The sequence below is a fragment of the Meriones unguiculatus genome, chromosome 10 (genome assembly GCF_030254825.1).
Source record: "Meriones unguiculatus strain TT.TT164.6M chromosome 10, Bangor_MerUng_6.1, whole genome shotgun sequence".
Lineage (NCBI taxonomy): Eukaryota > Metazoa > Chordata > Mammalia > Rodentia > Muridae > Meriones > Meriones unguiculatus.
The window spans coordinates 68295370-68311422 of record NC_083358.1 but is presented as its reverse complement, the minus strand read 5'-3'; the positions used below and the strand labels follow the sequence as shown (position 1 = coordinate 68311422).

At 42.2% G+C, this 16053-nt stretch overlaps 1 protein-coding gene across 3 annotated transcripts in view; it reads left to right on the top strand.

Annotated features, from left to right (window-relative positions):
* Adh7 (alcohol dehydrogenase 7 (class IV), mu or sigma polypeptide) overlaps nt 1-16053 on the top strand; it is a 48778-nt gene that overhangs the window by 3960 nt on the left and 28765 nt on the right. For 2 of the 3 annotated variants that reach the window (XM_060392642.1, XM_021655784.2), the window contains exon 1: nt 13521-13711. The exons of the other annotated variant lie outside the window; for it this stretch is intronic. In XM_060392642.1, coding sequence (XP_060248625.1) covers nt 13547-13711 — 165 coding nt within the window. In that variant the 5' untranslated portion in view covers nt 13521-13546. Of the gene's footprint in view, nt 1-13520; nt 13712-16053 lie in introns of those variants that run through there. 3 annotated transcript variants of the gene reach the window in all.

Below are 16053 nucleotides of genomic sequence, written 5' to 3'. Positions count from 1 at the left end.
ACAAACAAGGCTGATACACTCTCATTTAATACTGTTGTTTAAAGTCCACATTGTCGTTGGAACATACAGTGATAAACAGCTTTTAGCTACATGCTTAAAAGGGGCTGTGAGTGGACAGTCCCTGAATCTTAGGTATCTCTTGAAGAATTTGGACAGCCAAGTCTCTAATGATTCAGTGTGACCGTACTTGAGAGTACCTATGGCCCTGGCCAACCACTCTTGACACATAGGATGCCAGGCGCTTGCTCTCCTGGTGTCCCCTGGTGAGTCCATCCTGAGGCTTCTACCTGGACACCTTTGGGATCCACACAAGAACTCATCAGCAGGTCTTGTGCAGGGCTAAGCTTTGAGGATAGCTGGCTTCCTTCTTGTTCAGGCACTGTCTTCTCAGCTCTGCATTTGTGTCGTATCCCAGCATGCCCTTGTGAATTTCTGGAGCTCTCTCTTTTTCTTTCTTTAAGGCAGATTCTCCTTTGTCCTATTTTGACTTTTATCACACAGGTGCAGCCTCTAGTCTGCTATGGTGCCTACAAGTTCTCACTCAGCCTTCCTTCTTACAAAGATGCTGATTGCTGAATTTAGGTCCAACCTTAATCAAATGACTTCACCTTAATGTCTTACATCATATGCACACACACACACACACACAAAAAAAACATTTTCTAATAATATTACAGTCTGGTATTTAATGGACATGAATTTGACTCTAGTCTATCCAGCACACCTCTTTTCTTCCTAGAGAGTTACACACACACACACACACACACACACACACACACACACTCAAGACAGCACTCAACCTTTTTATTTTTTGCAATTTAGCCTATACTCTGCATCTCTACTTCTGTGTGTAGCTTCATCCATCTCGCAAGAAGAGAACTCTCAGTAAATTCTGCATCACTTGTCAACACATTTCAAGCCAACAGTTCTAAAAGAATCATGTGCACACAAACTGTTCAGTGTACCAGATAATGTTGTAGTGAGGTACCATGTGCTTGGACGTCGTCTGAGCCAGCAACACCCGCTGGTTGTTTGCCATTTGTCAGAGACTGGCAAGTGTCTCATACGTTACATTTCTTAAGTCCTTCTCACATGGTATGAGATATGTGCTGTTACCTACTTTTCATAGATGAAGAAAATGAGGCTTGCAGAAATGAGGTAATACATCAAAATTATAGTATTTTAAAATTCATGTCATAGCTCAGGGATTGAACTCTGAAGTACTGCTCAGCATTTTCTGTATAATAAGATGAATCCTCTCCATTTGCAGATCAGGGAAAGAAATGCAAAAAACAGGGAATCATTGTCCCCCTGTCTTATACCTAGTGAATCTGAAATGCAAGCCCTGGTTTGATTTTATGCAAACCTAAATTTCTTTTATGGCAACTGTTGGTTCAACTCAACAGGGACCCTGATGATGATAGAAGTGAGGGAACGAGGGTGGTTGGCTCTTTGAAGATACAGCAGATCACAGAAGGAGAAGTGGAATCGTGGAGAAAGGCATGGCCGGTTTGTTCATTAACTTACGAAACATGTCAGCCTGGTGGTGCCTAACTGTACAGAACTCTCCTCTTCGAGACTGTGACTGTCAGAGCATGCACGTGCATGAGCAGGAAAGTGAGGGCTTCACACTGCAGTTCCTAGGGTTTGGGGTCTCAGCAATCATCATCAGGGGCTCCATGCATTGACAGATGGAATTTGTCTTAGGGCTCAGAACACTTCTCTTTTCTTGGCTCCTCCTCCCTCCAGTTTCCATTTTATTTTTTTCTTCTCTTCTCCCCCCTTTCACTTAGATATTTTATGAACATTTCCACAGCCTAGGTCCCGTGTCCTTCAGGTCCCTTGTTCCTTCTTGAGATTACCTCTGAGGTTATGTTGTGTGCCTCATTCTCATCTTTGAAACAAACAACAATATTACTTGGCTTGTAGGGGTTTAACGATTACATCTGATAATGATTTGATGAGACAGTAAGCATTACATACAATTAGCTGAAGGTAAATTCACCAAGTCATGAAGACAAAACAAAACAAAAAAAAAATCAGCTTGACTGAGGTCATTCCTGACAAATTACTTCAGCTGTAAGAAAGTTCTCACCTCTTTATACACGGCAGAAACCTGGGCTGGTCTCCGGCTTTCAAGCATTTCCCTGATATAAAATCTTCTACATCATTTTCCCACAGAGTATTGAAATATCTCAAGAAATCCCTAGGAATAAATGCCCAAATTAGTATTGCCAGCTGGAGGTCTCAGCTGTGGAAGTGAAACCACCACCAACAAACTCTAACCCTCGTCGAACTGTGCATTGATTTGTTTTTATCTCATTCATTCAGTCTTTCATTCATTTAGTTTACAGCCCTCCCTAGCCTGGAATCATGAGCTAGAACAGGCTAGCCTCAAACTTTAGGCCCTTCTTCTGTTCTTGCTTCAGCAGTATTGTGGATATGCACCACCCTGCCAGGCACACCTCTAATTAGAAAAACAAATTGACCACAGCTTGGGCATAATTAAACTATGTCTATGTTTGAACTTGAAGATTTTCTGTTTTGAAATAATCCAGAACAGACTGCATGCTTGTCTTCCAGTAGACCTCTCTGCTAGGATTACACCTCAGGTCTCAACTTGCTACCAGCTTCCTCTTGTTAGGTAACAGCAGGTGCCACTCTCAGTGAAAACTGTTGTATCATTCACAGCAAGCTGGGAGATCTGTGCTTGGGTAAGGTGCCTACATAAGCAAGAGGACTTCCCAAAAAACACAGACTAGACATCAGAAAAGAGGGTAAGAGCTCTTGATAAAGGGAAATCTCAGCAGAAGGATAGTATAGCTTATCAAGGGTGGACCAGATAGATGTGGTCTCTCTGAGTCTTTGTGTATTCACGATTTTATTGAAGCTTAAGGTGGATTGGGGTGTTCCAACTTCTGGATTTGAAAAACCCGTCTACTAGGGCCTAGGGAGCATGCTTTGCCAGCAAAGCATTTGCCTTGCAAGCTTGACAACTGAGGATAGGACTTTGTATTACCAACACCCACAAAAATGCTTAGAGGGTAGAATGGCTCCAGCCTGCAGGAGACCCCTGGAGCACGCTGACTGGCTAGCCCACACATGAGCTCTCTGGAGTTCAGCAAGTTCATCTCAATGAAGAGCTGGAGAGCTGTCATGGAAAATCCCACAGGTATGCCATAGGCTCAGCCTCCACATGCACTCACACTTATGTGCCCTGAAGAGAAAGTGTTCCTGTAGCAGTGTTCTTTACACACACTTTCACTGTAACCCGATGTGCTGTCTGAAGACCCTGAACCCGTCTAACATCTTCAGAGATGGAACTTTGAGACGTAAGTCTTCTGTCTTTCTCAAGGCCAGCCGCCGACAAGTTTTCTTCCACTTAATTTCTCTCGCCCAGTTTTCTGGCAGAGTGACCACATGAACCTTAGATTATGGTTACAGCACCATCAGACTAGAGTAATATTGGTCCCCATAGTGACCTCTCATGGAACCAACTGGAATTTTTTTTTCAGACGGTTGTATTTAGCTAAAAGAAGGACGTGTGAAAGTTGGTCTTGGGCATTCTAACAGCTTTTTTTGCTCTTTTTAGTATGCACCAAGGTTAAGAAATAATTGCTTTAGAATGTAAGACATTGATTTTATTGAATCATTTCTTTCCAAGCACTAACAGCTAGAACTGATGCCATAACAGTCAACAGGATGCAGTCATTTCAGCCCAATGTAACTAAAATAAAAGTCTGGCTTTTTCTTTTTAGAGACCATCTTGGTCTCTAAAGTTCACAAGGGAACTGTAAGGAATTTTTTAAAGAAACAACTATATCTTTTGCCTTTATGTCAATATGAGTTATTATATGAGCTAATATGAGCTATTAAATTTGTTTCCTGTATGAATTTATCAAGACAGGGTACACTGTACACTATGGTACACATTAAATGCTTATTGTCAGAACACAGTCCGTGAATGAAGCTGTGTGAGGAGATTTCTGAGACCTTGTGAGGAAGCTCCAACAAGACAAGTCTTGAAACCTCTGTTCCTCCATAGCACGGGTTTTTCTTGGGATGTGTTTTTGTGCTCCTCCCAGGCGTGGTGGGTAGGAGCGAGTTTACTTCAGCTGTTGGTATTCATCTGTCATTATGGAAAAACTGTTACTGCCATTTGTGTCTTTTCCTTGGGATTGTGCAAGTTACTCAGTGACTGTTATTAACCCTCAGGGTACAAGATGTCTGATGCTCTGAACAAAGTTGGCTACTGCATAAGATTTTAGTTCGTCTCATTTTTAGGCCCTACTGTGCAAGGTTTACACCACCAACTACAGCCACAACATTTATAAACCAAACTCTACATTTCATTACCTACAAGATCAAAGGCAAGTTTTTAAAAGTTACTGAGTCCCAGTTCCTTACAGCACCCTTAAAACCAATGAAAATCTATCAAAGGTTTCAGAACCATGGCTTCTTAAATGTCTGCCTCAGTGGATTCCTGTGAGTTCTCAATGTATAAATGTATGCATAGTTCACAAAGTTGATTATATATTATTATGCTAGTATATAGTAATAGTTCTTAAACATCAATGTGACACAACTTTGGAAAGCACCTGGGAAAGTAATCTTAATTGAAGAATTGTCTGAATCAAATAGGCTGTTGGCATGCCTATAAAGAGGTTGTTTTGATTGATTTGATACTAGAAAACCAAGTCCATCGTGGGTGGCACCATTTCTGAGGCAGGTAATCCTGAACTACGTAAGAAAGGAGAAACTGAGCAGGTCTGGATGGGTTCATTCTTCTCTGCTCTTGACTGTGAAGTGACCAGCTGTCTTGGGCGCCTGCTACTGGGAGTTCCCCACAGCAATGGACTGTAACTAAAACTGTGACATCCTAAGTAGCTTTTTGTCAGTGTATTTTACCACAGCAACAAAAAATGGATCCAGAACAGATCACAGCAGTAGAATTACTCAGTTATTACCTCTGACCTCCATTTCCAGGGATGGCACCTACTTAATACATCATGAAGTATCATAATAGCTGTCCTTTATTATAATGCCCTGTAGACCTGACTGATTGGCCAGGTTCTTTTGGGTCCATAAATATTTTTTAATATTATATCCTCATCGTTTCAGAAAATTAATAAAATACACCAAACTGGAACCTGGTTCATCAATCATTCTTGAAGATAGTTGGTATGAATCTTACTTCAAAATCTCACCACAGTCAAATACACTGACAGAATCAGTTCTCAGACTCAAAGAACTGAGAGTATTTGACACAGGAGCAGGGTGTTATTCTAAGGGGGTGAATATCCTAGCTCTACTATGCTGTTAGTGCAAAACATAAGAAGTACCTGGGTAGAAGAGTAAGTACGAAAATAGATGACTCGTTGTGACAGCAGAATTTTTTTCTTGGAAGGCCCAGAGAGCAATAGTGCTTAAGAAATGGGAGAAAACAAATGAGTTGATTAATGTTATGGGGTTGGTGCATTTTATAAAATTATGTGGGATTACATGTGTCTCTCCCTCTTTGTCACCATATTCGTTGTCCTTGTGAACTGTTTTATGGTTCAGCATATACGAGATGTCAGGGCCCACACAGGAAAAGCTGTGGAAAGCAAGTAAGCTTCCTGGAGGTGGTCCGCCATCTTTGTATGGCTATGATGGGGGAGCCCTGGCTGAGGCATGGCCCCAGGGACTTGGTCGTCAGATTGCTTCTTGATGCTGATATGCCTTTTCGTGTTTGTCAGTCATTACTGTATCCCTCACATATCTGGCCTAGTGTGGAGAGACCCTCACTGTCCATTGTTTCCTGGGTATTTACCCACTCTGTTGGGCAAGTTTCCTTCAGAATCAATATAAAAATCTACTTTCATGAAATAATGCTGTTTAGATGAACTGATGATTTTATACTTCCTCATAATGATTTTATAGAATTCCTGATTTCATTCAAGTAACTTTAAGCCCCGCCGTAGAAGAGCACACACAAAAACAGCTGCATTAGGAGCTTTCGTGCTAACTTTATTGCACACAACTTCAAAAATAAGACATGAGATAGATGACCTAAACTCTAATTTTATTTAAAACTCTAATTTATTTAGGGTTCCATAAAGCCTCTCCCTTCCAACCCCCCAACCCTAAGTAGAAGAGTCAAGGTTAGTGGAGAGAGGTGGTGCAGATCCTTTTACTTCTCCTGGCTACTTAGGGTCAATGGGTTCTTTTAGGGCTCTACCAATCTCGTCAACAGCAACTGCAGCCAGCAGCCTCCTCCAAGCCGCTGCACTGTGAAGCGTTTCTCTCCTTCTGTCTGCTCCAAGCCGCCATACCACCCGTTTGTTTCTGGCCTCTCCAAACTGCTACTCTCTATACTCCACCACTGCACGCTATACTTTTCCTTTTGGGGCTCTCATATTCATTTCTTCAGAGCCTAGACCATGCCCCTCTCCATGCAGCTCGAGGCAGGCCCTTATGAGCTGTCGAAGACCGCATTCTGCGTGAGCCGGTTATCGGCTATGGACAAACTTGAGCCCAAACTAAAATCCCATACTTGGGATTAAAACAAAAACATATTCACATAACATAACTGAGTTTACAAAAAAAACAAAACTTCCATTACAGAGCTGTTTCTTGGTAAAAAAAAAAAAAAAACCTGGATAACCTATGACTTAAAAAGCTATTGCTTTGAACTGATAATGAGCTTCTAAAATGAAAGACAGATAAAACTATTGCTTTGATCTTATAATGAACTTGTGGAGCTAAAAATCGATAAAGAATGTTTAGTCGGGTGCTAGTTTTGATAGAAAAACCATAATCAAAAACCCTCCTGTAACTCCCTTTTGTGTAACATTTTATCTGTTTTTGTGATAATTGCTTTTATGGCCATGAGGTAATTTTTCTTACGACATAGACAGCTTTGCTTTAGAGGACATGTAAGCCTAGGACAAAAAATAAACAGTTGCTGGAGCCCACTTTGCTTCATCCATCAAGTGTGTGTGTGTAGGAATGTCTGATCCCCACCCCCCACCCCCTTTTTTTTTCTTTCTTGCTAAGAGCAATCAGCTCTGGCACCAAAGGAGTTAAAAAAAAACCTCAAAGAGTTCAGTCTCTCTTCTGGGATATGTCAGACTTCACTGACACCCACAAGTAGCCAGAAACGCAGTGCTGGTGTCAAAGAAATCAGTCGCAATGATTTCTGTAGACTTACGTCTAAAGCGAGCAGTCCTGCATCTCCATCAATCAGTCCACGTGTAGACAGCAGGAACTTTAGTCCTCTATCCCCCTAAGTGCAGGGCTTTGTGTTTACTGTTTCTTGTAAATAGTTCTGCCCTTGCCCCAATGACAATTAGTTTAAAATTATCATGAGTTGAGGGCTGGGAATTTCTTCTTTACATCAAGAGAAAATTCATCTCAAGTGTTTCATGCACAGTTCTGTGTCCATGATTCAGAAAACAAAGGAGGCACTTTCTTTCTTTCTTTTTTTAAATAGAAGACTGAAGAGCCTCTTCTAAAATGAAGACTTGTGAATATAAAATAGGTTGAAGCAGAAGTGAGAGAGTAAGGTGGAGCATTGACTGCTCCCATCCCTCTCACCACCGACCACAGTAATTCAGAAAGTAACCTCTGAACAGGGCTTGAGCCTCTACAAGAAGCCATGGTCTACAGACACTTCTGCTAGTATCCTGGCCTCCTACTCTGTTTTATTGAAACAAGCCATGAGGAGAACACTGGATAGAGATGTAAAGAGAGAATGCATCATGAGCCTGACTCATCAGCAGGATGGATGGCTTCTCAGGGCTACCAACCACTTTCTTCCAAGGCCATGTCTTGTGCCTTTGGGTTTTAGGCAGGCTTCCTTCCTAGCATCTGAGGTGTATTGACACCTGTTTTTCTCTGCAAAGAGCAGCTTCCAGGTTCAGTCTTTAAAATAATTGTTAGGTCTTAATAACCAGAAGCTATTTTCAACATGACCTAGAAATATTTACCACCACCTACTGTGTGTGTGTGTGTGTGTGTGTGTGTTTAAAGAGAGATAAGACCAGAAGGAAAATCAGCTTGGGTTTATTTTTTTCTCCACATTTCTTGATATCCTCAAATTGAAATTCCTATCAAACAGTAGTCAGTTGGTAAACTGAAAAAATGAAGAGTTTATTCAAATCATATGTGACATCCCTGTCTTTCTTTGAAAGAAAAACTCTGGAGCGGGCTATGCGTGCAAAAGCAAATGTGCTAAAAATGCCAAGCATGGTCTCCATGGCAGCTCTGGGAGCTGGCTTCCAGTGCCTAGCCAAGGATTAGCCTCCCACATCAGGGCAGAGCTTCAGGTCCTTCCACTCCCTGCCACTGGCAGGACTTATCCCCACATGGCCTGGCATAGCCGAAGAAGGCAGGCAACGATGAGTTCCAGCTTGCAGCTCGTTGCTTACAGCTTAAGTTTTTAGCCTTGCACAGAGAAAATCTGAGAAACAAAGGCTGGAATGAAACCCCACCCTTAAGGTGTGCATTTGATAAGGTGGATCAAAATTCAGCGATGTCTATTGTGAGGCTGGGTGACTAAGCAGTTCTGTGCCTTCAGTAATTACAGTTCCTTGACTATCTCTGCTAAGAAGAATAACTCTACAGTACATTGATTTCCATTTCCACGTTCATGCAATGGCTTTACCCTCTAGTAACCTTAGAGATATGGCTATTATCGTTCCCATTTTCCCTTCACGAGTGCACCTACACTTCTGTCTCACTGACACCTCCCAAGAAACTCCAAATGGAAATGCTTGCTTCTCTTCGCGTTTTCCTAGTGTCCCCATAAGCACTTACTGGCCACCACCGGAGCAGATATATTAGCTAGCTCTTCTGACTTCAAAGGCTCGTATCTATTCCTGCCGTCCTTGGAGGACAGGGTGATCACAGTCCTGGATGAGTTAATGAAAACAAAACAGAACAAACAGACAAACAAGCAAGCAAACAAGCAAACAAAAAACCAGTGTCCTGAGAGACAAGAGCTAATGACCCCATGCTAGCACCACCCGGAAGGTCTCACGCACTCACACTCTAGGCAAAGCAGCTTGAAAATAATGGCAGTCTGCTGGTTTCCATATGCCTGGCCCTCTCCAGGTCAGCACACTGAAGAGTCCTCATTCTGGAACCCTCCTGCTGCTGGACAACCTGATAGGTACGGATCATAGGCTATCCCTTCATCTCTGAGTTTCAGTAGCGTTCTCTGTTCAGAGGACTCTTAGTGCCCAAACTTGGAAAATTCTGGAGGCTTCTAGGACCTCACAGCTAAGCTATGTGAGGACATTCTCTCTAAAGTGATTATGTCTCAAACCTTTTAATAATTGCAGCAATAAATCAGAATAATAATCCGTATGACTGGAATCGAGTTAGTAGCGCCATTTGCTTCTGGTTATGAATGAAGCAGTGTATTAGGAGTTGTAAGGTCCTCCCCATGAATCCTTGGGACACACAAGCACTGTAGCTTCTGTGTCTCCCACGTTTACACGCACAAGTGAGAAGACAGGCTCTGAGCCAAGCACACAAAGTCGCAAACCTTTCTTCTTGCAGCACACTTCTCAGAGTTCCCCCCAGTTTCCCAGCAATCTGGGCTGTGTGGGTCCTTCAAGCTGAGTCCTTTTCATGACAAACCCTCCTTAACTCTGGGATGGAACAGACTCCACCTCTTAAAATGCTCATGTGGTTTCCGCCCTGAACCTGCTTATGTGCTGTTATGCTAACTAATTTATAGGTGCCGAACCTTCTTTTCATCCCTGAATGAAACCAGTTAGTTCATATTCTATGATCTTTTTGATATATATTGGTTTGGAGGTTTAGGTTGTTTGTTGTTGGTTGGACAGTGTCTAAAAAACTTTTACAGATCTGGCTGTACTGAAACTCACTATGTAGACCAGGTTGGCTTAGAACTCACAGAGATCTGCCTGTCTCTGCCTCCCAAGTGCCTGGATTAAAGGCGTGCGCCACTATGCCCCGCTTTGATGTATCGTTAAATTCAGTCTGTAAGCATTTTGTTAAGTATTTTAGCATCTACCTCCATCAGGGGAACTGGTCTACATTGTTTGTTGTTGTTGTCCTCGTATCTGATTTTTGGGATCAGGGTCCCAGCCTTCACAGGATGAATTTGGTGTGCTCCTTCAGACTGGATGGAGATGTTTGAGAAGCAGCGCCGTCAGCTCTTTTTTAAAGAGTGCTGGAATTCAACAGGGAATCCTACACTGTCCTAAGCATTTTCTTACTGGACGTCTTACTATTTCAGTGTTTTTGGTCATTACAGGTCAGTGTATGTTGTTTATATATTAGTCCAAATTTTATGGGTCATAGCTGTCTCTGAATTGATTCATTTCTTCCTCTCTGAATATAGGTTGTTCAAGTATTTTTCCGTGATTCTCTGGTGTCTATTATAATGTCTCTCTTTTCGTTCCATTACATTGGTCTCCTCTTTCATTTGGCCAGTTTGGCTAAGGACTATTTGGTCATTATCTTTTCAAATATTCAAAGTTGTATTGAATTCTTTGTTCTATTGTTCCTTTTGTTTCTATTTCATTGATTTGTCTACTTTCTCTGGATTCGGCCTATACTTGCCTTCTGATGCTTATGGTGATTCATTAGTTTACTTTTTCAAGATCTGTTTTGGGTTTTTTGTTTTGCTTTGTTTTGTTTTTCTTGAGAACAATCACAGGTATAAACTTATTTCTTAGCCTTAACTCTCAAGATGGCACCTGGCCAATCTGGGTGTGCCAATCGGGGTTCCTCTGCAGAGATGCATCATAAAGCAAGAGTCGCTCACGGCCCCAAACATCCCCTAATCTATTAGGGGCCTGTGGTGACTATTACATGGGTAGGACTGTGAGTCACTTTTCTTTCTTTCTTTTTCTTTTAGGGTGATAAAAGGGTTTATTTGGCTTGTACTTCTACATCACAGCCCATCCTCAAAGGGAAGCCAGGATAGGAGTTCCATGCAGGAACCCAGAGGCATAGCTGAAGCAGAAAGCATGGGAAAATCTGCTTACCGGCTTTCTCCTTGGCTCACATTCAGCTACTTTCTTTCTCTTTTTTCCCATTTATTTATTTACTTAATTTTTTAAAAGCCTGATCCCAGCCCCCTCCATCTTCTTCTCCCAATCCCACCCTCACACCCCTCTCTCCCATTCCCTCTTCTCCTTTTCAGAGAAGGGGAGACCCCAAGGGGTACCAACCCACCCTGGCACCTCAAGTTGCAGCAGGACTAAGCACATCTTCTTCCACTGGGGCCTGACAAGGCAGCCCAGATAGGGGAAAGGGATCCAAAGGCAGGCAACAGAGTCAGAGATATCCCCTACTGCCATTGTTAGGGGGCCCACAGATGACCAAGCTGCAAGTCTGCTACATATGTGTAGGGGTCTAGGTCTGGCCCATGCATGCTCTTTGGTTGGTGGTCCAGTCTGTGAGCCCCCACGGGCCCAGGCTAGTTTATGCTATAGGTCTTGTTGTGGTGTCCTTGACCCCTCACTTTTAAATTCTTGTCTTTTAGATGAGGCATCTGCTCCATTGGAGAGCGGCATTTTAGCCATGTGCTGCCATTCCTTTTCAGTGTGTTCTGCTGTTTCTCCCTACTTCTCGGCTTTCCTGTTCAGTCTCTCTGTCTGGAATGCATTCTACCCTTTGCTATTTGACTTTTCTTACTCATTGCATTGCGTGGAGGAAGCTTCTAACCCGATGTCTCACCCTGGAAACTTCAGGCCTTGCATTTTAATTGTAATTTTTGATGTAACATTTTTATTTATTCTTTGAGAATTTCACACATGCATACAATGCATTTTGATCATGTTGATCTCTCTCATTCCTTCTCTTCAACTCTTCCTGGATTACACACACAGACACAGACACAGACACAGACACAGACACAGACACAGACACACACACACACACACACACACACACGCCTCCTAAGCATAGTTAATTTTACTGGGTACTTTCCAACCCATGTTTTTTGTTTTTGTTTTCGTTTTTTTAGCCAGTCAATTCTGGGAGAAATTGATTAGGAACATAAAAACTTATTTAGCTAGTAAGCATCACCTGGTACCTTAACTAGAGAATATTTGAAGTTTTGCAAAGCCCTTATGGATTTTTCCAACTGAGAAATGTTGCCTTAGTGCTGGCACTACCCAAGTTGGTGCTCTCTTGCCTTTGTTCAAAAGCAAACAAGCTTTTGTGGCTGAGCTGGGGCTTGATCTTTGTTTGGCAATTGAGACTCAGAATGTCTGTGTCCGTACCTGCCCACTGCGCCTACAATATATGCTGGGTTTCTCAGTGGAAACAATGCTGCTAAAACAATGTGCTTGTATACAAGCCTGGTCCATTGGCAATACTCTTACCTGCTGAGCTTTATTCGGCCAATCCACTAGAATTACTGATTATAATTACTACTTTTGAATTAAATACGTGTTAATTCGGATTTACAGCGGCTACTGTGTCATGTTGAGAGATTTGTGGCCATGTTTTCCACTTTTCAAAGGAAAGAGCTGGGCTGATGTAGAAGTAGCTGGACAAAAACTCTGGCAAATGTCTTCTGGGTAGGCAAGAGTCCTCATTCCGTGTTTCAGAATGGAAGAGTTTATCTAAAGACAGAAAGCCCATGTCCCTGTGACACTCCACAGGAGTGGGATCTCAGTGTATGCGGAGTGTGCTGGAGGCAGTAGTGTCGGTGTGACAACGGACCACTGCCTGTAAGAAACACCTTGGACGCACTCCTGTCGAAGGAGAAAGTAGACTTGGGAGGGCCTGCTGCTGCTTCTTCTACAAAATAGTGGCCTAGAGCAGTGAAACAGCCAAATGCCTGCCTAGGTCATTTCTTTTGGGGATGCAGGAGTCTCTGTGTACAGCAGGATTCTAATTCCCTCTCAGTCCTTCAACCAATGTGTGTAAGCAGTCAGCAATTCTGTGGGCAAATAATGTGATCTAGAGCCAGGTGGCAGATGGGCCTAGTCCAGGGACAAGTTTTAGGCAATTTCCTACCTCCAGGATACCTAGAAATTATAGACATCCTGATCCCTTACTCACTATTTCTTCTACGCAGCACTCACCTTTACTGTTTTTACAGATTTCCTTGCATCTATTACATACATACAAACATACATACGTGCATATAATATATAATTAAGTGTGTGTATGTGTGTGAGCCCAGAGAAAGACATTGTATCACAGAGTGATATCCCTCCCCCTCATTTATATTTAACCACATTTTCTACAAGTTTCTATCATGTGCAAATGGAACGCAAATACAAATGCTTAAATGCACCTCTAAAACCAGCTGCCCTACAAAACAGCTTGCACTTAGAAGCACACAATGCATTTCTTATCAATTGTACTGAGCTGAACTAATCTGACCTGATTTTATAATCTCCAAAATAAAATGAGAAAGAGTGGTTTCTGGCCCTTCACAGTAGAGTCGGTTATTTAGTGTTGCCAGGTTCTTAGTCTTGTCTAATCATAATAGTTCCTGTTATAGTTTCTTTTCACCACTTGACTTGCTGGAGGGTGGAGTGTCTTGGGTTGGGAACTTTTTAAGGCTATGAATCATGTTGCTGAAGGCAGGCAAAACTTCCAAGTCACGCTATTTATTCAAGGCAGAAGAGGCAACTGTTCATATCAGAGTGAACTGAGCATCAGAAGTCAGAAGACGTTCCCGTTTGCAGACTACAAACCCGAGAAAGCCAGGATGGGCACTGCTGGAAAAGTAAGGGGAACGTTTTGGCTTCTTCGGTCTCTTGAGCTAATATGTGGGTTGCTTCTGAGAGCTGTGAGTCCAGTAGAGTAACTAAATACTTTCTTGAGGAAGGTGAGGCTTTTAAGTAGGCACACTTTGGGGAAACATGGATAAATTGCATCAGAATGCCAACAACAGCAGGATTCAATTGAAAACCACATGCTGAAAGTTCTTCCAGAAAGCGATGATGGGAACTAGAGAAGTGTGGTTTATATGGATACTATTCATAATTTAATTTCCTGCCAGCCAGTCATTTGCTCTGGATAGCAAACTGTTCCCATAAGGAGACTTCAGTACGGTAGTAGGATGTACTCACTTCATTTCTGGAATCCAATGGGTCCAGGATCTCCTGTGCAGCTGTTGGGGAAAATGTGGCCCTGCTGTTGAGGATGGAAAATGCTAATTCAGAATGCAAAGTCAACAGCAAAGAAATCACATTTTCCAAGTTTCTGAGGACATGTTTTGTATCAAAGCGTAAGTGTAAACACTCTTGGCAGATAGGACTGTGCAGTGGATAAAGCCTGTTTATTCCTTCAGGAGATAACAGAGCCAGCATGGCGACAGTAACTCAAAAACTAAGGCTGGCCTTTTTCCCCACTTGCAGGTTGAGATTATTGGGCTCCTGCTTTGAATGGACACTTAACTTCATAAGATGTTGGGTACTTTTATCTGTATTACTTTTAAACAACTTTGCCTTTAGTCTACTTTAACATTTTAGGAAGAGAAAGATGGTGTTTAACGTCTGTATAACACAAGAGAGGAGGCACTAGAATGCTAGAACCTGAAATAACTCCCCCCTCCCCAAATTAAAGAAAGTTAGAATGAAAAACATTTGAGTCAGAAATCCAGTAAGAGCTGAGAGTCAGGGCAGTTAATTTTGCATCATGGAAGTTAGTAGCTTTTGCCCATAGAAATAAATGAAACAGAGTTGAACCGAATCTTAAAATATTTCCGACTCCACATGACCAGCTCTGTGGCCTCTGTCATGTGAATGTCAGCCACCGTCAGAACATTTCCAGCAATGGAGAATTCAGAGTCCAGGCAGCACCTCCTAACTATAATTAAGAGTACAGCGTATACGACAAATAGCACAGCGGATTTAGAATTTTGGTTTGGCAATGTTATACGGTAGAGCAGCTCACGGGGAGTTATGTTATCCACAGAACTATTCTGGGGTTTCCATTCCATCCCAGAAAGTGAGTATTCCCTCTGTTAATTTTTTGCTATTTCATTAACAAAAATAAAAGGATGGTTATAATAGTTTGCTAAAGATGCCATTAACAAAGTACTGGGGACTGTGTGGCTTAAACAGCAAATTTATTCCCTCAGACATCTGGAAGCTAGGATCCTGAGAACAGAGTGTGGACAAGACTGGCCTCTTTGGGAGCATTTCCTTTGCTCTTCTTGCAGACTCTATGGCCTTCTCTTGGCTTATGTCTTAACCTCATTATGAAAAGAGCCTATTGGACTGGACTAACTTCAGTGACCGCATTGTAACTCGATAGCAATGGGAAAGCCCCATTCCAAGCACTGTACCATCAGATTCTGGGGTACTGAATACTAGGGCTTTAAGACATAAATGTAGGGAAGATTTTGGTCTATTACAATGCTTAGTCTAAAGAACTTGGATAAACAGAATAGATGGGGGAGGGGAATCAAGCATGTTCTAACATTCTCAAACTACCACTGACTTTGTTTTAACCTGGTGTGTTTCCTCTCTGCATTCTCCAAAAATATTTTTTTAAATTTTTTATTAATTACACTTTATTCATTTTGTATCCCCCCATAAGCCCCTCCCTCCTCCCCTCCCGATCCCACCCTCCCCTCCAACAATATTTTGTGTGCTGCACTCATATAAGATAGAAACATCTTTAACCTATTTTTCCATCTAAATGAGCATTTTTTCAGTATCCAACACGGATTTCTAGATTTAGTAAGGTTTCCTTCATTTTTGTTTACATATTTTCCTTATAGTTCTGAGGTGACCTCTAACGCATACTAAGTTTTGTTTTTGACACCTTGTTCTCCCTTCAGGCTGATTTGAAAGATGGAACCGTGGGGTGGAAGTGTCAGTACACACCTGTTTCTGAGGTAGTGAGCAAACTGCCCTCCTAAGAGATGAGCCTGAACAGGTTGCTCATTTTACTGCTTAGAAAAAACTGGGTGTTCTCGTTGAGTGAAAATTCATTACCAACTACAAATAGAGAATTACAGCTTGTTGAATTGTAGCTTGTCATATAGCATCCAGCACCGTCAGAGCATCACACATGCCTGCATTCCCACCTCTCAGGAGGCCGGGGTGGGAGGGTTTT